Source organism: Mustela erminea, chromosome 4 (assembly GCF_009829155.1).
Source record: "Mustela erminea isolate mMusErm1 chromosome 4, mMusErm1.Pri, whole genome shotgun sequence".
Classification (NCBI taxonomy): Eukaryota; Metazoa; Chordata; class Mammalia; order Carnivora; family Mustelidae; genus Mustela; species Mustela erminea.
In genome coordinates this window covers 69872504-69898438 of record NC_045617.1, presented here as the reverse complement: position 1 = coordinate 69898438, position 25935 = coordinate 69872504, and the positions used below count along the sequence as shown (strand labels likewise).

The 25935-nt window shown below is 40.4% G+C and overlaps 1 protein-coding gene and 1 pseudogene across 4 annotated transcripts in view; one reads left to right on the top strand and one right to left on the bottom strand.

Moving 5' to 3' along the window:
* Window positions 1-6189: 6189 nt before the first annotated feature.
* LOC116587781 lies at window positions 6190-6456 on the bottom strand (annotated as a pseudogene).
* A 17835-nt stretch (window positions 6457-24291) lies between these two features.
* AKAP7 (A-kinase anchoring protein 7) overlaps window positions 24292-25935 on the top strand; it is a 149972-nt gene continuing 148328 nt past the window's right edge. For 2 of the 4 annotated variants that reach the window (XR_004284946.1, XM_032339511.1), the window contains exon 1: window positions 24292-24590. Coding sequence is in view for 3 of the 4 variants with exons in the window: in XM_032339511.1 (XP_032195402.1) it covers window positions 24320-24590 (271 nt within the window). In the remaining variant the exon portion in view is untranslated. The remainder of the gene's footprint in view (window positions 24591-25935) is intronic. The other 2 variants (XM_032339515.1, XM_032339514.1) reach the window with 2 other exon arrangements.

Below are 25935 nucleotides of genomic sequence, written 5' to 3'. Positions count from 1 at the left end.
ATGTGTTTATTTCAGGGATAGAAGTGCAGGGGAAAAGTATAGATCAAGGCAGAAAGATATTTTTCTACTGAGCCCTATTCTGAACCTTACAATACCTTAGATTTATAACACTGCCTCATTTTTACCCTACTAGTCAGGTCTAGCTGACTCTAAAATGCATGTTCTTTTTGCTCAAACATGCCTCCACTTGCTTTTATACATGTATCTAAGGGACAAATGATTCCCCACAGTAGTAGGAGGAAAATGCATGTTGAGTTTTAAACCGCTGACTTAGCAAATGGATGCAGAGGGCCAGGACAGATCTGAGGAGGGGGCTATTTAAAAACAAAAACTGAAAGGGGAAAACCCAAGGCATATATATAAATCAAGAGCAGTGTTGCCTGAGCAACTGTTCACCGATTCCCTGAACCGTGGAAAGGTTGATGAAAATAATAGCTGAGAATCAGAGCAAGGCCTGTGGCCAGGATGTACCAAATTCAAGGCAAAGGCCATCAACTTAGGCTGAGCTGTAAGTGGAAGATGCATTGAAAGGAAGTTGAAAATCTATCAAAGAACAGAGTGTGGGATGCATGATGCCAGGTGACTCATGCTTTAAAGCCCCAGAATACTGTGGAGCCTCCCCGAACTAGGGAGCACTCCTTCAAGACCATCAATTGAGCTGGGCAAATGGGGCTGAAAGGCAATACTTTCCTACTTACAGTCAGCTCCCGGTCGAGTCTCTGTTCTTTAAGGAGTGTTCCTGCTCCTGTGAGCCATGCTTATCAGCAGGGCACACTTTATTATATATTTGTTTTATGAATGATGACAGGGAACAGAAAGTATCAATTTCATAACTCAGTGTCTATAGTTGTCTTTCTCTTGGGTATATCTTTGCCATGACTCCTGCTATTAAAAAAAAAAAAATTAAGGGTAGGTAGCCAAGTGAAACTATCATTCTTATGTTTATCTAGAAAGTGTGTCACTAAATAGTGATGAGTAAAATTATGGATTCTGATCAGATAGATCTGGTTCAGGCCTTAGTTCTGCCTTTAACAAACTGAGTGACTTTAAGCAAATGACCTAACCTTTCTAAATTTCAGGTTTTTCATCTGTAAATATGAGTATTTTTTTTTAAAGATTTTATTTTATTTATTTGACAGAGAGAGAGATCACAAGTAGTCAGAGAGAGAGAGGGGGAAGCAAGCTCCCGGCTGAACAGAGAGCCCGATGTGGGGCTCAATCTCAGGATCCTGGGATCATGACCTGAGCAGAAGGCAGAGGCTTAACCCACTGAGCCACCCAGGTGCCCCAAATATGGGTATTTTTGATAGAAGCTATTCCAGTTGGAGGTTGACAAACTGAGATGTCAATATCAACCAGAACACTTCAGACCAAATCATCTAAACTCTACCTTTTACTTACCACTATCAAAACCAAGGGCATTGGCTTGTTGATTGTACCTTCACAATAGGTCCGGATACATTTGCTTTCAACGTCTCCACTACTCTTGGATTGGTCTAAACTACCATCACCTATCATTTGGGTTATTACAGTAACCTCCTCACTGGTTTCAATATTTCTACTCTTGCCTACGCCCCCTTCACAGTTTTCTCAATGTTGTATTCAGTACCCATCTTTTTTTTTTTTTTTTAAGATTTTATGTATTTGAGGGAGAGAGTGCATGAGTAGGGCCATGAGGGTGGGGCGTGGGGCCAGAGGGGCCAGAGAAGCAGACTCCCTGCTGAGCAGGGAGCTGGATGCTGGGCTGAATCCCAAAGGCCTGAGATCACGACCTGAGCAGAAGGTCTGAACTGATTGAATCACCCAAGCACCCCTCATACTAGCCTTTTGAAATAAAAGTCAGGGGCACCTGGGTGGCTCAGTTGGTTAAGCGTCTGCCCTCAGCTCACATCATGATCTCAGGGTCCTGGGATTGAGTCCTACATCAGGCTCCATGTTCAGTAGGGAGTCTGCTTCTCCCTCTCGCTCTCCCTCTCACTTTCCTTCTGCCCCTCCCTCTGCTTGTGCTCTTTCTCTCAGATAAATAAATAAAATATATTAAGAAAGAAAGAAAGAAAGAAAGAAAGAAAGAAAGAAAGAAAGAAGTCAAATCAGGTCAATCATCTGCTCAACACACCTTCCTCGGTGTCATTTCCTATGTTACTTAGAGAAGAACCATAGAATTTGGTCCAACTTGCTCTTCTCTGTCTTCACCCTCTGATGCTCTCCCATTTTCTTATTCCACTCTAGCTCTTCCTGGAACACATATTCATAACTACCTCATGTAGATAATTTGCATTTGCTACGCTCTCTGATTGGAATTTTTTTCCATCCGATATAGGTAAGCTTGACTCTTTCTCCTCTCTCAGATCTTTATTCAGAGGATACCTCCTCAGAGAGGACTTTTTTTCATTCCTTTACCTAATATTGCACAACTCCCTCCCCCGTCCCTCTCTGACCCATCCCCTCTCCTTCCTTCCCTTGTGCCTTCCCTTCCTTTCTCTACCTCCCTCCCTCGGTCCCTCCTCTGCTTGACTTTTTTTTTCTTGGCTCTTATCACCATCTAACATCCTAAATGTTTCACTAATTTATCTTTATTTTTAACTGTCCCCCCTAGAATATGAGTTCCACAAAAGCTGTGATTCTGAACTGTTTTATACCTTAGCCTATTGTATGCCTTTGGCAAATGGTGCTTGGTAAATAGCAGTTGCTCAATAAATAAATATAAAGTACGTGTTGAACCAGTAAGTGAATGATTAGGAAGCCAAGATGTGGCTCAGCCATGTATCTATCTATACTTATACCTGTTAGACATGCCTCCCTGGATGACATTGCTTTTAAGTGAAAGCTCATTCTGATGTTCAACTCTGGCTAATGAGAAAACACCTCTCCAAAATATAGCCCCCGCTATTGAGGTGAAGATTCTCTAAGGCTCAAAGAAAACAGGGAAGGAAAGAGAAGTTTCTAGAAGTTTTTAGTCAAGTCAGAAGATAGGTAGGAAATACTGGTTGTCAACCCTCCAACTTATACTCAAACACAAACAGAGCTGCTATTGGTAACCATAAATTGGGGAAGAAGAAGCCTCTCGTTTGCACCAACCAAGCATTTTGGGACCAGGAAATTCTGTCTGAGCAAAGAGAGAATATCACTCACAAAAGCCTCTTGACTCTGCCTCAAAATACTTGGATGTGGAAGAGAAATGTGGAAGGAAATTTCATCACAGGAAGACAGAAGGACTCCAAAACATTCTGTAAAATTCTTTATAAACTTGAATGTTTTAGACTATTTCTGTACCTTCTCTTTATTCATTCCTTCAACTCTAAAATTTTTACATAGCATAAAATCTCATGTGCAGGGAGAGATCGGTGAACAGCTTGGAGAAGCACTTATCAATGTCCCAACCATTTACATACCCTCCACAGCCTTTTACCATTCATCTGCAACCAAACAGTTGTTTGCAAGAAAATGCTAAAATCATGAGTTACTTTTTTCCTGCTACATTCATTATAAGTTCTCAGAATATGTTACCATGGAAGATTTCATGTAAGAGAAGGAGGCAGAGAAGTAAGCGAGCGAAAGGGAGGTGGGAGAAAGATTAATCAGGTTAATAGCAAGAAAAGAAAGGCATTATCCAAACTTGAAGGGAAAAAAATTCTGCAGAACTTGACAGGGATGAAAAAGGGAGCTGGTAACAGCTCATCTACAAGAAGGTCTTTGGTTCTAGAATTATCTTACTACAGTCACTTCTTAGACTGCCTCTAAAGGAACTAATTATGTGGTTGTCTTAGGTCTGAACAAATCCTTTTCTATACTGCTCTTTACGGCGGACTATAGCATGAGTCAGAAATTCCAAGAGCCTGATAATCTCTATCCTTTGTAGCACCTGCTCCAACTTTATGTTAATCATTGGTGGGTAATCTTTAAAGCTGAGAGCTACACACTTCCTACTGTTGTATCTAAAAATCGATAGTTAGGATACCAGATTCAGTGGATGAGATCATCATGATCTGTATTTTTAGACATTAATTTTGACTTCAATTTTTTCAGGAAAATAGATTCCAGGGAAAGCATTATTTTTCCTTTAAAAGTCTTGAACATACTTAATGATATAAAAAATTGAAAAAATGTCCTGCAAAGACAATCATTTTATAGCAACTTCAGGCTGCTGATACATTCTAATGATCTTTATTAAATAGGATTTCCTTTCACTGTGGTCAATTTATTTTTTTACTGTTAGTGGTGTTATAAGGCTGACAACTACAAAGCAGCTTAAATTTTTATTCAGAAGTATTACACCTAGAAAGAAGGGATTTTGTGTTGTTTTATTGTGGTAAAGTATAGAGAAAGTAAAATATTACCATTTTAGCTATTTTAAGTGTACACTTCAGTGGCATTAAGTATATTCACAATGTTATATAACTATCACCGCTTTTCATATCTAGAAATTTCTATCATCCTTAACAGAAACTCTGTACCTGCTAAGTACCAATTAACCATTCCCCTTGACCATCAACAAGTTCCTGGAAATTTCTTTCTTTTTTTTTTTTAAGATTTTATTTTATTCGACAGAGAGAGAAAGATCACAAGTAGGCAGAGAGGCCAGCAGAGAGAGTCGGGGGGAAGCAGGCTCCCTGCTGAACAGAGAGCCCAATGCGGGGCTTGATCCCAGGACCCCGAGACCATGACCCGAGCCGAAGGTAAAGGCTTAACCCACTGAGCCACCCAGGTATTCCAGTTCCTGGTAATTTCTAATCTACTTTCAGTCTCAATGATTTTGCCTGTTCTAGATATCTCTTAACAGTGGATTCACACAATATTGGTCTTTCTGTGTCTGGCTTATTTCACTTCGCGTATTTCATGTCATAGCATGTATCAGAATTTCATTGTTTATTAAGGCTTATTAATACTCTGTTGTATGCATATACCACTATTTGTTTATCCATTCATCAGCTAATGGACATCTGGGTTGTTTCCACCTTTTGGGAATTGTGAAGAATGCTCTTACCCACACTGATATACAATGTTTTGCTTTTATATATAATGATGTTTATTTTCTCCTAAGAGATTCAAAGAACTTTTTAAAAATTAACTATTGTTTGGCCTCTTGACAAATACACCCCCACATCAAACTTTTAGTTAAGATTATTTTCTTAAAGTTTTTCAATTATATGATTTCAATTATATGATTATATGAGAGAGAGAGAAAGTAAGCACAAGTGGGGGTGAGGGGAGCAGTGGGAGAGGAAGAAGCAGATACCCTGATGAGCAGGAAGCCTGATGTGGGACTCAATTCTAGGACCATGAGATCATGACCTGAGCTGGAGGCAGATGTTTAACTGACTAAGCCACCCAGGTGCCCCTATTTAATTTACTTATTTAGTAAGTCATTTAAAAAAGTCTCTGTTTATCAAAAGACAACATTCCCAGTGGATTACGGGCAATTCTGCCCATGTCCATGTGGGGCAGTAGCCTACACTTGGAGGCTGCATATTGGAACCAAAAAATACTGAAACTTCAATCCCTGCACTGCAAGAACAAAACTGGATTCTGTGGGTGGACTAAGACTTTGGTATTTTTCACACTCCTCTCTCGGGAGTAGGATGGGGGTGGGGGGAACTGAGAAGTCCAACTCTCTAATCACATGATCGATTCTCCTGACAACCAGCACCCACAACCCTCATCTTCAGGGGTTTTCTAAAAGTCACCTAATAAACTCCATTGTAGTTGAAAAGGGCTTATTATGAATAACAAGACATCCATTTCACCTGTATGGCTCAGAAGTGACTTCAGGAACTGAGGATAAGAGACCAAATATTATAATAAAAGATCCTTCTGTTTCTCTTATCAGAAAATTCCAAGGGCTTTGGGAGCTGTGTACCAGAAACAGGGACAAGTGTAAGATACGTATACATACAAATGTATATACATACATGCATTTAAAATCCCAAATGTGTTTATTGGGATGGTTTCCCACTTGTCTTGATTCAGGATGCTTTTATTTTATTTTTTAAAAAAGATTTTATTTATTTATTTGAAAGGCAGAGATCACAAGTAGGCAGAGAGGCAGGCAGAGAGAGAGGAAGGGAAGAAGACTCCCTGCTGAACAGAGAGCCCGATTCGGGGCTCGATCCCAGGACACTGGGACCATGACCCGAACCGAAGGTAGAGGCTTTAACCCACTGAGCCACCCAGGTGCCCCTCAGGGTGCTTTTAGTGCTGCTTTCATCTGAAGGGGCATCCTTCTGCAAGCCTTGCTTTTCCTACTGCAGGTTGGTAGAGGACACTGGAATAGCCAACACAAAACGACTGTTTGTGCATGGCTGAAGATGGTGGTCATTTGATACCATCCTGGGTATTTCACATCCATGACGTAGGACATGGGGTTTTGCAGCAGGTGCTTCTTGTGTTTCCTCTTCTTCTCTTCTAGAGAGGGATGAAGGAGATCCTCTGTGAGAAGCATGTTCTTGTGAGGGAAGTCATCACTGTTGGAGAATAGATTTTGTATTATAAATCACAATATCACACCTCCCCAATGTAGGAGGCCATCATACAGTCCCATTAAAGGCCTGGACAGAATTTAAGAGGGGACGAAGGGGAGACTTTTCTCCCACACACCCTGGCTCTTCTAGCTGGGCCATTGGTCTTCTGCTCCAAGGCTGAGACTTCCACCATTGACACTCCTGGTTTCTAGGTCTTCAGACTTGGACTTGGAGCTACATCACTGGCTCTCCTGGGTTTCCAGCCTGCTGAGTGAAGGTCATGGGAATTCTCAGCCTCCATAACTGCATGAAACAATTCCTTACTTTAAAAATCACATATATAGGGGTGCTTGACTGGCTTAGTCAGTAGAGCATGTGATCCTTGATCTCATGTTCATGAGCTAAATGCCATGTTGGGCATGGAGTCTACTTAAAAAAAAAAAAAAAAGAAAGAAAGAAATGTGGAATCTCAGGCCCCACCCTAGACCTTCAATTAAAAAAACTATATATTGATATAGAAATATGCTGCTATCAGTTCTGTTTCTCTGGAGAACCCTGATTAATATGCAGCTCAGTTATTCAGAACACAAAAATAAAAAGCAAAATTGGAGCCAGGGATAAGATAATAGTATGGGAAGCAATTCAACTTCCGGCAATATAAGGCTAAGAACCATAACCAATCTGAAGGTATTAAGTCTTTATTTTTCATCTTTTAGTATGCAGTCATTTGAATCACTTCTGTACTAGTTGCTGAAATTACTCATTTAAGGAGAGCTAAGTCTGCTCCATCTAAAAACAGAACCCACACAAGAGGAAAGATGGTAAAATCTTTCCAGCACTTGGTATGAAAATATTTTAAATATTTATCTTTTGGTTTTATACATGTATTTTAATATTTTATATACTGCCTGAATCCTTCATGCTCATCTACAACTGTGTACAACAGTAATTTCATTGATCACAGATGGACAAACTATGGTCCATGGATTGTGTTTAGATGGCCAAGGTAGAAATAGTTTTTACATTTCAAATGCTTTTTAAAAAATCAAAAGAATAATGTTTTGTGAGTCATGGAAATTACATGAAAGTCAAATTTCAGTGTCCATAAATAAAATTTTGTGGGAACACAGCCACATCCATTCATTTACATGTTATCTGTGGTTGCTTTTATACTAGGATGGGGCGTCAAGTAGCTGCAACAAAGTCCATATGGCGCCCTGTAAAGCCTAAAATATTTACAATCTGGCTGCTTACAGAAAAAGTTTGCTGACCTCGGTCCTAGATAGCAAAAGAGTGCTTGTTTCATCTCCTTTGTGCATTAATTGGCCTTTCTAATGAGGGCAATAATTCAGAAGTACCACTAACATAGGTTTTGACTAGGCCACTCAAAATCTCTTGGATAGGACTAGGTTTTACTAAGCTATTTTATAGTCCTCACAAATCTAGTCCATAGGGTGTGCATAATAAATATCTACCCACTAAATTAGTAAGTAAATAACTGGTGAATCAGAGAACACGTGGCCTCAGCAAGAAGCTAAAGAAAGGTGTACTTATTCCTGCTGCATGCCCACATGGAGCTCAATGGCACCTACTTCAAGAAGCATATCTGTATCTGATATGACAGCTCTTTTTTCCTCAACGGATTTATAGGACATTAAAGTCACGGGGTGGGAGGACACTTTGTTAACCAGAGACGCTATCCTAGAATCATAGATCTAGAAGGGCAACACTTCATACAGCTGTTGACTTGAAGCAGGACTAGGCTTGAATCACTCCCAAAAGATAAATTTGCTCTTTCATAATAATAAAAACGATCCAGAGAGATTTTATAACTTTCTGTGGTTGGAAAAAACAGAAGGTTGCAACTAAACTCTTAAAAGTACCTCCTATTCCTCAACTTAAGTCTGCATGTCGCAACGGAAGCATGTTTTTGAGGCCATTCATTCAATAACTTTATAAACCACATTGGCCATAAAGTTTTGATATTGTGTCTCCCTTCCGCTGGCCACCTTATTCTTAGTTTGGGGGCAGTGCTTGGTGCGTTTTTATGTGTTTAAAAGTTATCACTACTTGGGGTGCCTGGACGGCTCAGTCAGTTGAGACTCCCACTCTTGGGTTTTTTTTTTTTTTTTTTTTTGCTTAGATCATGATCTGAGGGTCCTGGGATCCAGCCACACACCAGGTTCTGTGCTTTGCGGGAAGTCTGCTTGAGATTCTCTCCCTTTCCCTCCCCACCGTACCCCCACCCCACTCTCCTTCTCCCTTTCCATCAAATAAATCATAAAAAAAAAAAATTGCCACTTCTGGTATCCTCGGTACGCGTAATGATGGGGATTAATAAATTGTGATAGTAAGAATATTAGATTTGGGGGTACCTGGGTGGCTCAGTTGGTCAAGCATCCAACTCTTGATCTCAGCTGAGGAGCTGAGGTGTTGATGTCAGGGTCGTGAGTTCAAGGCCCACGTGGGACTCCACTCTGAGCATGGAGTTTATTAAAAAAAAAAAAGAATATTAGATTTGGAGTCTACAAATCAAATGGCTTAAGATAGCATCTATAATATTGTGGATATTCAGTGAATATTTGTTCTCCTGTCCTTTTCTCTGGGAAGCTGGATGATTGGCAGACTCCGTAAGCAACAGTTTTCTTACCTACAAATTAGGAGATATGGAAATCCTATAAGACATTTTTAAAAACACTCGGTAACCCTATGAAGTATTATGTAATTGTGAATTATTATAAGGAAATGAGAATTCAAAAGTATAAGAAAAAGTTCTGTGAGGAGCAGTCCAAATTCAAAGGTCAGAGAGTCAACTTGGACATGTCTTTCCCCTACCCACTACCACACACCCACTACCAGATTTTGAGTTCAGAGAGATTGTTCGCTTGATAAACACAGACCTCAGGGTCTATATAGCAGACGAGCCTGGCTTCATTCCCATCAACTGGCACTTCATCAGTAATCCCCCAGTGATTTCTAAATGAGGGTCCTGACTTATGTTGAAATTTGCCTTGGAAGTTTTTCAGAACAAAGATTTTTTTTAATGTGTTTCATTAGAAGTTATAATGACTTATTGGTCAAATATTACAAATTACTTTGCCAAATGGTGTAAAGAATATATATAGATTTTTCTAAACAGGAACTTTTAAATTCAGAGGTTAAGAGAACAGCATCATTCTGGCTATTTTATACTAGACTAAGGAGGAAAGCCATTTAAATACACATTGATTACTTCAAATCTGAGGAAAAAAGTATTCAATTTTAACAATTATGAATACTCTTTCTTTCTTTCTTTATGTTTTTATTTAAAGGATTTTGCTTCTAAGTAATCTCTACACCCTACATCAGGCTCAGACGCACAAGCCTGAGATCAAGGGTCACACACTCCTTCAACCGAGCCAACCAGGTGCCCCTATAAATACATTTTAGTGTTTCTGTTTTATAAAGGGGCCATGGTTTTGTTCTAGAAGTAAAACTAATACTTTGTTTTATTTCTATCTCTCTTTGTCTGAGGGCAATATTTTGGCTGTTCAGCAAGGTCACTGTTCCAACTACTCAGTTTGCTGTTACAGGAAAGTAACCATAGATAATACGTAAATATGGGCAGGGCTGTGATCTCATACAACTGTGTTTAAAAAACAAAAGATGAGCCTAGAAGCTCTAGTTTTCGGACTCCTCTTTTCACGCTAATAAGTAAAGACCACCAGAAACAGCTTACTTTTACCCAGAAGAGTAACAGTACAGAAAGTCCTGTCCCAGGACTGTATCTGATCTCCAGCTTTCTGTCATCATCTGGCCCACAGGAAATCTGATAGTCTTGCCATCCCAAAGGACTTCACACTGGTCTACTACACTGATGATGTAATGATTAGAACAAGTGAGAATTCACAAGCACGCTTTATGATTCTCAAGGCACGTGCCGGAGGGCGGAAGATAAACTCTCAACAAGTTAAGGGCTTGCTGGTTTGGTCAAGTGCCTTGGAATCCAGTGGTTCAAGGCCTGTCAAATGTGGGTGGGGGAAGAGATTAAATTTCTGCATCTTGCATCCCCTACCACTAAGAAACATTCCTAACGCATACTGTATATAGTGTCAGAAAATTATCTGACTACCCTTGAGGATAATGAGTCATATGTTATTTGTTGGTACTAAACATCGTTTCTGTTCCCTTTATACTCTCCCTTTTATCACAGGGCCTGGACAAATGGGAACTACATTTCCCATAGTCCTTTGTCAGAACAGTTCTAAATACAGTTTAGATCCTGCCAATGAGATATATACACTCATGGATTAGAAGGCAGGAGAGAAGTAGAAGCCATTCTTCTTTCTCCCGCAGTGGTGGTGGAAATGTGAACTTAAGACAGGACTTTTTGCATCAATTTCCCTTCCTGCTTTTTATCCCGAGGCTGCAAGGCAACCGTGATCACTGATTTCCATCTCTTGCATTTTTTCTGATTTCTGCACAAAAGCAACAAATTTCAGATTCAGTTTTAGTGACTCTGGAAGCTGGGGGCAGTTCCCCAACTTTCACTCCTTAAGCCCCATCAGAAATTCTTAAGTACCTATTTCTCTGGCTTCAAACGCTTAAATTGGTTTCTACTTCTTTACAGAGCTTTGACCACAGAAGGAAACAAGATCTAATTCATTTTTGCAGTTTCTGTATTACCCAAGAAGATCTGTTAATGAAGTGCAGCAGGATGACTGAGTAGACCCATCGCACGCATATTCTAGTAATTTCGTCGTGAAGCCCTCTGTGGCATCATTCTATTTCTTACAATGGTGTGGATCATTATTGTGTGTGTCTAAATCTCAAGCAAATGAGTTCTCCTTAGGGATTAGTACAGCGTATTATCTCTCCCTGCCATCTGGCTGTCTGATATGAAGAAATAAACAAGATATTAGTTGAGATAAACAGTTTACTTGGGCACTATCTCTTAGTAAATAACTTCAAGAGCGCATATAATAGGAAAATGATATAAAATAATCAAGAAGTGGTGTGCTTTGAATATTTATGATCCTGGGTTTTTTTTTTTTTAATTAGCAGTTTATTGACATATATGTTCAATTCAACTAAATGCACAATTAAAGTGCAAAATTCAGTGGATTTTAGTACATTTACAGAGTTGTGCAACCATCACCACAATCTAATTTTAGAACATTTTCAATATTCCAAAAAGGAACTCTTTGAAACAAGGCCCCATAAAATTAATGAAGATAAGACTATTGGGAAATTCAAAGTTTATTTTGGAGAACTGTTTCTTCCTTATCAGCTCTCATTTCTTTTCAGACCCCACTAATAAGTCACTAGCTGTCTCCACAGAGGCCTAGACCGACACAAATGAAGGTCACTAATATGGTTCCAGCCTATAAATGAACAAGGCCATGTATTCCTTACCTGAGATAATGATCCCAAGACCCCATCTCCGAGCATGCCCATAGCCCCTCCCCCCGTCCTCCAGAAGACCTCCTAATGTCAGATGCCAATATTTGCCTCATTTTAATGTTAAGTCTCCACTCCAAAACAAACGTGGGATGTATATTACATATATGTTTGCTTAATGCACATTATCCATCTTTCCTCACCAATAGTGTAAATTCTCCTGCCCTTTTCATCAATATGTATGTAATCCCAAACCCTGTGATTATAAAAACTTATTCTAATCTGTTGGGGGAGCTACCTTTTTGTATCTTCATTTGGCTGCCTCTGGGATAAACCCTTTCCTTGCCACACACTCCATATCTCAGTAACTGGCTTTGCGCAAGTTCTTAGGTTCATTTGTACTTGTGACTATTCCAAGTTATCACCTTCTCCTCTCTAGCCATAGGCAACCACAAATCTACTTTTTGTTCCTATGACTATGCCGAGCCTGGAATTCCTAACTTTCCTACATCCTCCCCAATGTTTGCTATTGTCTATCTTTTTGACTATAGCCATCCTTGTGAGTATGAAGTATCTCACTGCAGTTTTGATTACATTTCCTTAATGAGTTATGAAGTGAAGGATCTTTTCATGTGCTTATTGGCCATTTGTATATTTTTGCTAAAATACCTGTTCAAATCATTTATCTGTCTTTTAATTTGGTTATTTTTTTAAAGTACTAATGAGTCAAAGGAGTTTTTGAAAAAAAAGTTTTCTAATTACAAGTCCCCAACCAGACATATGATTTGCAAATATTTTGTTCTATTGTGTGGGCTGCATTTTCACTTTCTTGGTAGTGCCCTTTGAAATTTAAAATTTTGATGCAGTCCAATTTATCTCCTTTTTTACTTTTGTCATTTGGGCTTCTGGTGTCATATTTAAGAAATCATCACAAGGCAAAAAGTTTGAATCCTGTGTTTTCTTCTAAGAACTTTACATTTACCATCATATTTAATATAACATATTTAAGTATTAGTTTCTATAATTTAATTTTCAATAATAGCTGGTCTTATTCACCAGGTCTCAGTTCCAGAAGTTTAATAATTTGTTCTTGCAATCTGGCATGAACCAACTTCAGCTCATCACTGGTACCAAGAGGGTACAGGGCTGTGTGGGTCTAGAATAAAAACAAGCTAAACTCTGATGTTAGGACTAGAATAAAAACAAGCTAAACTCTGATGTTAGGACTAATAGGAGAAAGAAGGTGCTGGGCATTCACGCAGGAAGGCTGGGGTCCCCAGGGAAATCTAACTTCATTCTGAAATCTGGTTTTCCTATAGGCAAGTAGAAAAACTAATCTAAGGCTAATCCAATGAGGGACCCCTGTGGTTCCAGAATCAGCAGTAAGAATGGGATTCCTTTGGACTAAATCAGAAGACAAGTTGAGGGGCGGTGGTGGCAGCATTCAAGCAATCATTGATTGACTTGTACTCTGTAAAACTCAAGAGATTAGTGACCAGGGAAGTGGGTTCTAATGAAAGAAGGAACACTGGTGGGAAATAAATGCAGCAGTGGCTCAAGTCATTAGACGGAATGCAGAGAAAGCTCCCACACTCTCACCAGACAGATCACTAGTCTTTGTGGAGTAGTTAAATGATACTAGCTACTCTGGACTGGACCCATTGACTGGTAAGGAATATGAAAACTTCAGAGAGTCAGAGGACACCAGATTTCAGAGTTAGCAAGAACAAAGGTTTGAAGGACATCTTGTTCTGATAGAGTGTCATTTCATGTATCTGAAGGACTCTCCCCTCACAACACTTTCTCCTTGATCCTTTGCTGCCACGACCAAGTAGAAATACTGGGTGAACTATGTAAAAATATCTTTAAGTATTTCATAGGGTTAGCAGAACAGTGAGGAAACTAAAGAAACAACAGCAACAAATAATTTAAAAAAAAAATAAAAAAGGGAAAAGAAAAGAAAAGGAAAAGAGTCCTGAAAGACAAATGATCTATAAAGCTGATTTTCACCCTTATGAGCAATGTAAGAGAGCTTTGAGTGTATATTTTGCGAACTACACAGTGTGCAGAAGGTAGCAGGTACAGCCAAGGGGCTATGCAAGATCATTCCATAGATTTGAGATTCTAATAGGCAACACCTCAGTATGAGTGAGCAAGAAATGAATGTACCCTAAAGAAAAAGATCTTGCATATTTACCTGTCTCAACCTTTGACCTGGGACAATGGGCAAAAAAAAATTCCCTGAGACTTCATAAGCTTAAGCAAGGTCTTATGTGGGTTTGAAGCCAGATTCAAGCTACCTATATGTAGGGTTGCCAGGTTTACCAAATAAAATAGAGAATGCCCAGTTAAACTTGATTTTCAGATAAACAATGAATAATTTTTTATTATAGCCATGTCCCAAGTATTGCACTAGAAAAGACTGTGTAGAAATAAATAGTGGTGGCCTTGAATGCGTAACTGAACTTATACTTAATTTGGTAGGCAATCCTAACTGTATGAAAAGTTAGCTGCAAAAGCTCATCACAGACAGCAAACCAGCTTTTAGAGTCCATGCTCTTAACTGTTTCACTAGGCTATGTATGGACAAGGATGTTTATTTACAGAATTCAGAGAGTTTTTGGCAAAATATTAGGCACTGGATAAATATTTGACTACTAGAAAAATTTCAGTGTTGCTAATGGTTTGAGAAGTACAACCGTAGGGTTACCTTGCTGGTTTAAGTAGGTAGAATGAGCTAGCTCTTGATTTTGGGTCATGAGTTCAAGCCTTATGTTGGGAACAGAACTTACTTTAAAAAAAAAGGGGGGGTGCTCCTGGGTGGCTCAGTGGGCTAAAGCCTCTGCCTTCAGCCAGGTCATGATCCCAGGGTCCTGGGATCGAGCCCCACCTTGGGCTCTCTGCTAAACAGGGAGCCTGCTTCCCTTCCTCTCTCTCTGCCTGTCTCTCTGTCTACTTGTGATCTCTGTCTGTCAAATAAATAAAATCTTTTAAAAAAAGTAGGGGAAGAAAAAAAAAGAATTACAACTGTAAGCACTTGAAAAGTACCAAATGGATAGTAAATCCAATATAGTGAGGGCTTTTGGGGAGCAGATGCCTTGCCTTTACACTACCTTTTTTGTTAACCTATAGAACAATCTGATATATTACTAATAGAAGTCATAAAGTCATACAAGTTTCTCTTAATCTGGTAAGTTTACTTTTGATGTATGCATCTCAAAAATTACAAATGAAAGGGGAGAAAAAGTCCAAGGATATTTTTAAATGCATTCTACTGGAAGGCAGTGTTGTAAAAGTGATAAAGATTTAGGGACTGGCATAATACCACAAAACATTATACCACAGTGCAAATTATACTATATATAAAAAAAACCTATTTGAAATAGCTATTGGAAAAATATTAAAGAAAAAGGTGGCACAAACTATTATATATTATTTATTTACACGGAAAAATAATGTTTAGAAATGTACTGTGTTACTACAAAGTGATAAAGTTTGAAAGTTAGAGGACCTTGGGTTGACAACTTATGATGAGGGAATATCTGCAGTTTTTGTTGATTATAATTATTGTGGCTTTCTATCATCACATAGCTAGATCAACAGAAAATAACAGATATTCTTTTATTTGAAACCACATAATATTTAAGCAAAGGGGTGTTAGGTAGTGAATATATTAAAACAGATGACTATCATTAAGGAAATCTTTTACTGTGTCAGGGAAAAAAGACTCAAGTTTCCTCCAACTCTGACTCTATTTCTTTCTGGTCCTTTTAAACTTTTTCTATTTTTCCCATTCCTTATATCATCTAATTCACACATGATTCAAAGAACACCATATAATCAATTGCCAACTATACTCCAATGGGCATGCAAATAAGATTAGTCTTGCCAGTACCATCTTGTGTAAAATTGTTTTAAATATCAATTATACAACTGAAAGATGAAGAATACTTATGCCAAGTAAACAATAAGGTGATTAAATTTGGAAAGGTGTGAAATATGATAACCCAGGTATTAATATCCTATTAATATAATCTGTTACTATGTTGCTGAAAAAGAATTATAACACACTTTAAAATGGACAAGGAGTAGTTCAAACATAAACCACATCAATACTTTCAAGCACGTTAAAAGGGCAATGAAATCAACAAATAATATTTAGCCCTGATGACCTACAAAGCAGAATCTGACATAGCTTGTAACAGTTTTATTTCAGTACTCAGAAGATCTTAGCAGGAAGTAACATCAAAATATTAGTGCAAAATGGTCTATTGGAAAGCATGGTGGTTGACATGATTTATATGATACAAAAAATAGCCAAGAAAGCATGTGGTTTTGAGCTAAATCTTATAGCATAAACTAACAAATGAGAAGCAAATCCCCACACTAATCACATTCAGGAAGCTTAATTAGAGCTGTTAAGCCTAATCTCACAATCTGGCATGTGACCAAAATGTGGTCAAAAGTACCAACTTCTTGAGTGTATAAAAATAGAGATTATCTTAAGACCAGCAACATTACTATCTCTAAATAATGATATAAACTAGTACATTCCTCTTAATGATTAAATGATCTCATTTTGTTTGAAGAAAAAGAATCACCTTCTTGATGAATATATATATTTTTTAAATTAACATATATTGTATTATTTGCTTCAGGGGTACAGGTTTGTGATTCATCAGTCTTACACAGTTCATAGTACTCACTATAGCACGTACCCTCCCCTGTGTCCATCACCCAGCCACCCCATCCCTCTCACCTCCCTCCAGCAACTCTCAATTTGTTTCCTGAGACCAAGAGTCTCCCTCTCTGGTTTCATCTTGCTTCGTTTTTCCCTCTCTTCCTCTATGATCCTCTGTCTTGTTTCTCAAATTCCTCAAATCAGTGAGATCATATGATAATCGCCCCTTTCTGATTGACTTATTTTGCTTAGTATAATACCCTCTAGTTCCATTGACATCATTGCAAATGGCAAGATTTTGTGGAGTTTTTTGATGGCTGCATAATAGTCCAATGTGTGTGTATGTGTGTGTGTATATATATGCATATGTATATATGTACATATATACATATGCATAGATAATCACATATATATAATACATATATATAATACACATATATGTGTGTATATATACATACCTAAGTATGTATGTATATATATATACATACCACATCTTCTTTATCCATTTATCTGTTGATGCACATCTAGATTCTTTCCATAGTTTGGCTATTGTGGACATTGCTTCTATAAACATTGGGGTGTACGTGCCCCTTCGGATCACTACATTTGTATTTTTGTGGTAAATACCCTGTAGTGCAATTGCTGGGTTGTAGGGTAACTCTATTTTCAACTTTTTGAGGAAACTCCATATTGTTTTCTATTGATGAATATATTCTTACGGAGGTTATTTCCTATTTTTACCTGGAAAGGAAGAAGTGTAATAAGTATGCAGTAATTCAGTCAGCTAATAAAATGAACTTAAAGAGAAAAAGATTCTGATTGTGATCATAACAATCATCCCAGAACTCCATACATTCTCCCTGGGCATCCTCAAACAAACCCCTAGTTTCAATGACCACTTGTACATCTCTAAAACTTCTAAATCACCAAGATTCTTCCTTCAGTGTCTTCTCCTCCCAGCAAATGACTCCAACACCCATTTTCATGACATGATTAGACACAGCCCTATCAGAAAACTTACCAGAACTACCAATCCTTCCTACTTCTCTTATCTAAGATCAATGCCCTCATCTTGTCCTGATGTTATACTTCCAATATAATTCAATCAGTTTTATTCCTTTACTGTACCTCTCTCTTCCCATGGACATTTAAAGGGAACAGAATTGAATGGCACTCTCACCCGTCAAGGCTCCAATTTTGGTGGCACAAGAAAGTCCAACCACCCATGTACAATTGCTGCAAATTCTCAGGCACTTTCAAGCATAGGACGCTCCCAGCCTCTAAGCACAGGTGTCCTTGTGTGCTCTGTGTTCTCAGCCTTCTCTTTGGTTTCCACAACAAAATCGTTCACGCTTAAAATTGGTGAATTTAGTTACTGATTTTTACCCTGAATGCCTGAGGCATGAGGAAAAAGGTTGCATTACCCCCCCCACACTTTCTGCCATCTTGCTCTCTCAACTTGCCCCTCTCCATCCTCTCACTTCTCTTCATTCCGCATTGAACATTCAACTCACCCCACTTCTAATGTCTTGGTGCCGGCCAACCAATTTCCTATTTCTCCACATGTTGGTTTGCTAAGTTTTGCCAGGGACTGTCTTGCCATCTCTTAAATCTAGAACTTCCATTTCATTTTTGGGCCAACACCTTAGTTCAAGTCTCTGCCTCGCATGCTTGGATGACTACAGTACGACAGTGAACTAAGTAGATGTGGGGCTTTGACCCTCTCTGCCTTCTCCAGTAAATCCTGCACAGACATGAAAGATGTGTCTTTCTAAAGCCATCACTCACCATGTCAGTTCCAAGGTCGGGGGTCTTTAACAAACCCCAGTTCTTACGTAATAATGTAACAATTGCTTATTCTGGCATTTAAGACCTTCTATAATCTGCTCCCAACCTAATTTTCCAGCCTTATCTCCTAGTCCTCTGAACCAGGCAAACTGGTAGACCCACTCTCTCTTGTATCTACTTGCACAGTCCTGACTTCCAGCTTGGAATGTGTTAGCCCCTGTGCTCTAACTCTCTTACTCCATTCATTTTCAGACCTGGTCTCAAATATTACCTCTTCTTCCAGCTTTTCCTGGCTCTCTCAGGAAATCTCTATCTTTTGGACACATTATTGCATTTCTTTTGATCTGTATTAGGGTGACATGGTCTCTGTTTGCTTGGGACTGAGGGTTTTCCTGGGACATGAGATTTTCAGTGTTAAAACTGAACAGTCCTTGGCAAATCAGGACAGTTGGTCACTCCATCCATAATATATGTGGTGAGGGTTCTTGGGAAGGAAGGGAAGGCAGTGACTTTTGTGGATACCTATTGTGGAAATCCAGATGTCAGGGCTGTCCACAAAAAACTCCAGGACAGGAAGGAAGGTGAGGACAGAAAGGAAGGTGAGGACACTTATTGACCCTAAAGATAGACCAAGTGGGGCTGAGACCTTTGGATAAACAAATAGCAAAAGGGATCCCATTTCTGCAGTTTCCTTCTATACACAAACACACACACATTAATTTATATATATATAATTAATAACTAATTAACTTTGAGGAATTAAGAAGAGCAAGGGTGAATACAAAGATACATTCCAAGTAAAGGGGTTTTATTTTATCTTTTTAAAATTTTTACTTTTTAAAGATTTGTTTATTTATTTATTTATTTAGAAGAGAGAGAGTGTGTGTGTGTAAATGAGCAGGGGCAGTGGGCAGAGGGAAAGGGAGAGAATCCTTAAGCAGACTCCCTGCTGAGCACAGAGTCTGATGAGGGGGCTTGATCCCAGGACCCTGAGATCATGACCTAAGCTGAAATCAAGAATCAGACATTCAAAAGACTGAGCCACCCAGGTGCCCCCACAATGAGTTTTAATAGGGAGCCAAGTGGGTGGGAAAAGTACAAATCTTAAAACCAAGAGGAGTATCTATACAGGTGAACAACCTTTTCCTTTTAGTGTTACCTTGGAAACAAAGTAGGAGCTATTCAGTGCTAGAATTAAATATAACCCAGAAGTTAAGGCTTTCTGGAGATTTTCTGATTCTGAATAGAAATCCAAGGTGAATTAGAATAATTTGCTAAAATGGCAGCAGATTAGACAGAGAATTGTGTTAGATCTGTTATAGAAGAATATTCAGATCTGTTAAGGAAAGAAAACCATTATAAGTGTTTCTTCTGTTCCAGAAGAAAAGATGAAATGAATGAATGAAGATATATTATATACAGATCAATGGTGAGTAAGGGAAGCCTGTATCTATTAAATATAGATGAATTATAAAAGGGATGGAAGGACCAAGAGGTATCTAATCATTATGAGGCATAAGGGGTACATGAGACAACTGTAGATAGGAGTACTTGTCTCTGTACCTTTCCAATAGAGCGAATATGTGTCAGCAACTTAGAGAACCTTCCAGGTATGGGCCTCCGGGCATGAACCTCAAGTGCTTGTCCTCAACACACATAAGCAGGGAAAGGTGATGGAGCAGCAGAGATAGGATGAATGAATATTGCATATTCCAGGAAACACATTTGTATAAAGATTTAATCTTCAACCACTGAAATTATGGTATAAAAGGATACGTAATGACTGAGAAGTTAGTCACAATATATTGCAAGAAAAAAGCAGGTTATAAAGCCAGATGCAATATCATTCTATTTTTATCAAGTATATACTTTAGCATGTGTGTGTGCACACGTGTAGGTGTGTATGTATATCTGAAGAGATACACTTCTGCTCGATGTATTATAGTTAACTTTAAATGTTATTCCATGAGTTCTTCTGAATTTAATACAATTTTTAAAAAGATTTTATTTATTTATTTGACAGAAAGATCACAAGTAGGCAGAGAGGCAGACAGAGAGAGAGAGGAGAAAACAGGCTCTCCACGGAGCAGAGAGCCCGATGTGGAGCTCGATCCCAGGATCCTGGGATTATGACCCAAGCCGAAGGCAGAGGCTTTAACCCACTGAGCCACCCAGGCGCCCCAGTTCTTCTGAATTTAAAAATTGTATAAGACAACACAAATTACTAACATAAATAGGTGGCTTCATTAAGCATCTGCCTTCGGCTTAGGTCATGATTCCGGGTTCTTGGGATCAAGGTCTGAATTGGGCTCCCTGCTCCGGAGAGAGCCTGCTTCTCCCTTTACCTTTGCCTGCTGTTCCCCTTGTTTATGCTATCTCTCTCTGTCAAATAAATAAATAAAATCTAAAAAAAAATTAGGAATTTGAAGTCAGAAATATTTAAAATAATTTAAAAGTTTACTTCTTGACATTTAAGATTTCCAGACCTTTTAATTGTGACTGGCTCCAGAAATAAATTTATTAATGGATGTTGTGATTTTTTTTTTCTTTTTTAGATTTTATTTTAGAGAGAGTACAAATAGGCAGAGCAGCAGGCAGACAGGGAGAAGCAGGCTCCCCGCTGAGCAGGGAGACTGATGCGGGGGTCGATCCCAGGACTCTGGGGATCATGACCTGAGCTGAAGGCAGCTGCTTAACCAACTGAGCCACCCAGGCACCCTGTGATTTTTTTTTTTTTAATGTAATAAACATGGTCTCCTTGTTTAATAAACATTCGCCCACTTTATTATTCTGTTTTATGTAATGAAGAGTGATTTTTTTAAACAAATATTATATTCAAACATTAACTTAAAAGCAGACATTTTTATTGTTAAACACATATTCGTCTTACAAAATGAAATGTCATCCTGAGTTGCCCTGGATGACCAAGGGCCGCAGTTGACTTTCTACTGATGTTTGGCCATGTCTTGTGGAACTGTGTGACTTCATTTCCCTGGTAACCGTTTGTAGGTGTAGTTTCTTGGAAAGACCAAGAACCTTCTAGGACAAAAACGAAAACAGCAACAACTGTTTTGGTACAAATGCATTTGGATGAGACCACAGCACAAAAGAGAACCGAGGGACCTGAAGAGAGGGCCTCCCATAGATTATGGAGTTGGCCAGATGCATGAGCCAATTCAGCAGCAGGCCCTGAAGGTCAGAGGGCGGTGGGAGCTCAGGAGTGTTGTTGTAGCTTGAACCTGAACCCTTCCAATCCAGTTCTCTCGGCGCTGTACATTGTCCTTGGAAAGAAAAAGGCTGAGTGTGTGTGCACTGTTAAAAGATAAGCTGAGGCATATTAAATTTTTAAGAGTTTATTTGAGCAAAAATTGATTTGAAGCTGGTCACATCTAATCTAGCCAAGGGGAAGGAGCTCTGGGTGGGGAGTTGTACAAAATGAAAGATGGTTATAAGCAGAAGGGATGGGGAACAAGGAGGTTGTATTAGGAACAAAAACTGTGTGGATTCTTGCACGGTTACTTTCCTTGAGGAGGTGGAAGGGGTTTATTAGGCAGATTCCTTAACTAGTGTTGATCAGGTGACTCCTGACTGGTTTAAGATTCCATTTCTAGGACAGTTGTAACTATAATTAAGTCTTGGTTTGGAGATGTGGGGCTTGACATAAATGACTCTGTTTGGGGCCTGTTGTCTTGTTTTTCACAAAAGGAACGTGCTAGCTCAATGAATTCTCTTTCAGAGGTCCAAATAATCTTCCGTGTCACTTATTTGTTGTCAAAAAACAAAATTCAACTGAAATACATTTAAAGATCAAAATGACTTTATTCAATGGTTCATGAAAGGGGCAGCATACCATCTAGCAAATAAGGAGGAGCTCTGAAAAACTGAACAAAATGTGAGACTTTTATAGTCTAAAGGGGGCAGGAACAAGGAAAGGACAGATTACATTATCTTTCTTTGGGGGATAGAAGATATCTGTCAGGTGGATTACCTCACTAGTGCTGACCAAGAAATTCCAGATTCACTGGTTTAAGATTACACTACTGGGAGAGGTTGAAATTGTCAACCTGGTTGTGCTGCTGGTTTACTGATGTGACACTTAGCAAAACTGACTCCATTTTGGGTCTGTTGTCTCTGTCTCTTTCTCGATACCACCAAGCAGACCGTAAAGCATGGGGAAAATTGGTGTACTCATTTGCAAGAGATTGTAACCCTGAGGACTGAGACGACCCACGTGGCCAGGTGAAACACCAATCAGCCGATGTCTCATGAGGACCGAAGGCTTCCTGGAAAGGAGACTGAACCGGAGAGGCTCAGCGAGGCAAAGGGATGGATGGCAGCCTGGAAGATTCACTAGTGATGTCAGACACTATTTAGAATCCCAGATGTATTTTGGAGGTATTTCACTAGGAGCTGGAGTTCTGGCAAGAGAAGGTAGGTTCATTTAGCAATTGACATTCATATGTTAATGTCCATGTCAACTGTTTTTTGCCTCAGGCATGAAGCTTTAGGACATTATTACTTATGACACTGTTTCTTTTTTATTAAATTTATTTGAGTGTGTTGCTTTCTTTTTTGACAATTCTGAGAACTTGAACAGATCCGATGCTATAAAAGTTTCATTCATTTCACAACTATTCATTGAGTAACCTCTCTGCACTTGGAAATACTAAAGACTGTCTCTGCTTTCAAGTAGGTGGTGACTAGGAAATGTCTGGTAAATCAAGATTGCCTAGTAAGGCTCATTATGCCGGAGTGAGTTACTCTTCTCTGCTTATAGGACGTCTACCTCTTCCCAAAGAGGGGAACATCTTTACAAACAGAAATTTATGTCACCTTCACAAAGTGAAATTTATGCTCTGCTTTCAGCATAAAGGTGGAGGGTAGAATTCTTTCAGTGTTGTTTCTCAATTGTTTCCAGCTCCACCAAATCTTAATGTCCAAGTGACATATTTTGGGGTAGCATATTCTCATTCCCTTCAATATAGGTGTGGGGTTCTTTCCTTTTTTTTTCTTTTATTCTTTTTTAGCTTTTAGTTTGCTACTTATTGCAGATACTATCGTTTCTCAGTTATTAGGTGACCAGTTCCTTAAGAAAAAGATGTCTTATTCACCTGCACAACCTCAGGGCAGCGAATGTAGGGGAATCCGTTGTATCTCTCTAATCAGTCCATAATTGCTATGAGTGCGCAAATCATATACTCAACTTGCTAGAATCATCTTAGAATCATAGTAACAAGCTTTATTACTTCCTGTATGGTCTTTATATCAACTGTTGTGGTTGTGCCAAGGTCGTCTTCCCTTCCATTCCTATTGTAGGATGCAGTCAAGATCAGTCAAGCGGTATTCACGAAATAGGCTACATTAATTTGAGGGGTGCAATTTTTCTTACCGCATGGCTTGTTTGCACTGAAAAATCCAGTAGAATTCTGTTGCAAGGTCAAGTCCCCCACTCTCCCACCCCCGCCAAATTAAGGTAGTTGTTTTCCCTCCCATTTTACTCATACCAGGGCTTTAATTTCAAAGACCAGTTACCTGGTTTCCATTTCTCGGCATAAAACCATTGTTAAAAATTCGAGACTCTGCCACGATTTGACTTTTATTTTAAAAACAACAACAAAATAAGACGTCTAATTATACAGATGGACATGGTCTCCTTCTTGTACATCTCGCTCTTTCCAAATATTTTCTCGTCAGAACTGTTTTGAAAGCTCTTTACTAGACACGGATCCTTAGAAGACCACGAGCCGTGGACGCTTGCAGGCAGGTCCCAATCTCCCTCTCATCTTAAACGTGGGGCGGGAAATAAGAGGCCCGCCAAAGGCCGCAGGAGGCCTCCTGGTCGGCAGACCGGCCGGGTACCGTGCGCCGCGAGGCAGAAAGGCGCCCCCAGCTCTCCGCGGCGTCCTCTCTGCCCTCCCCGCGCGGGGCTGGCGTCGCAGGCCCCAATCCGGGTACCGCCCGCTAGTCGGCCGGCCCCTTCCGCCGCCGCCGCCGCCGGGCGCCAGGTCTGACCATGCAGCTCCCCCGGGCGCTGCGGCTCTGGGGGCTCGGCGCCTCCGCCGGCCAGCTCGCCAGGGCCCGAGCCTCGGTCGCCCCCCGCGGCCACCGCCCCCCTCCCCGCCCCCGTCCCCGCCCCCGCGCTCCGCCCGCGCGTCCCCGGCCCCGCCCCGGTGTCCGCCTCCGCTTAGCGCCGGGCTTCGGGCGGCCGCACCTGGCCGCCGCCGCCGCCGCCAGCCCAGACGCGCAGTCCGCTAGCGCCGCCGCCATGGAGCGCTCCGGAGCCGGTGAGCCCGGGCTGCCGAGCGGGCCGGGTGGGGCGGCCGAAGCCGGGGCCCTGGGCCTCCCCGCTCAGCGCTCGGCCTCGGGGAGGGCCGGGCCTCGCCGCCCCGCCGGCGACTCCCCAGCGCGGGGCGCACGACCTCACGCCCGGCGCGCTCGAGGTGTCCTCTCCCTCCGTGCGGGCGGGACTCGGGGCCGCGCCGAGGAACCCCGCGCATTGCGACGTGCTCGGGGCTGCCCGGAGCCCAGCGTTCTGGCGCGCGCGCTTTTGGTGTGGCGGGAGGCGAGGGGTGCAAACCTGCCCCAAGTTTCACTTTTGTTTCCCCCTTTCTGATCTTGTGACCTTCACTTCTAGTTTCAAGGCCCCCCCACCGCGGTGTTTGTGTGGTCAACGAAACCCAGAAAAATCTCGGTTTTCATGGTCTGCCTCAGACCTTAAAGGTCTGAACCACCGCGCTGTTTCATTTAGAATTTTATTCTAGGTGTGGAAATGACCTCTTTTAAACTGGCGCCAAATCTGTAGGAGGGCCCAGAATTCATTTCCAGCTTAGGTCAGCATTACTGTGAACGGAACTATATGGGTAGAGCTAGTGAGGGGTTAGGCTTGGGGTGAAAGGGACCAAAAAACCAATTAGGGAAAAGACGCTCATCTGCGAGACTTTTTGTAATATAAATGCATTCAAAGAGAGCCTAAAAAATGTTGATATGTACGACATGATAGCCGCTAACGAATAGAAATATGTGTACAGTCATTATGGGAACGAATGATTAAGACTTGTGGGTGGGTGGGGAGGGCGTAGGGAGTGGGTGTGGGATTATCCGGGAGGAAGGAGATTCACATCCTGGCTCTGTGCTTCGTGTGTGGCCTTGAGTTCAGGATACTGGTAGCATTATCTAGGTCTTTTTCCCTCCTCATACTTGGTTGGCAAACTTTAAGATGTTTTTGGAGTTTACTGCCTTCCTATGTCGCTTTTCACCCAGTATTAACTTATTTTGTCCATTTCTTTCTAGTAGTGGATTGTATTTTTTGTTCTGTTTTTACGAAGAGGAAACCAAAGCTGACTTGTTGATTATCACAGAGCTCGACACTTAACCTAGATGTGATATGCTACTGTTTTTAGTGGCTAAGCCCGCACTAGCATGGGTGGTAGTGACCCTTTCCATTGGTTCTTGGAGAATACACCTATCAGATATACCTACTAGAGTGAACAGAAGAGTCTTGCTTAAGTCACAATTGTTATCCAAATAGGAAATTTGCATTTTATGTGACAAAAGGCAAAGTAACTGTCCTTTTTTTTTGGTCTGTTGGCCTGTCTTTAATAAAGTCATTTACTGAAGTGCACATATATT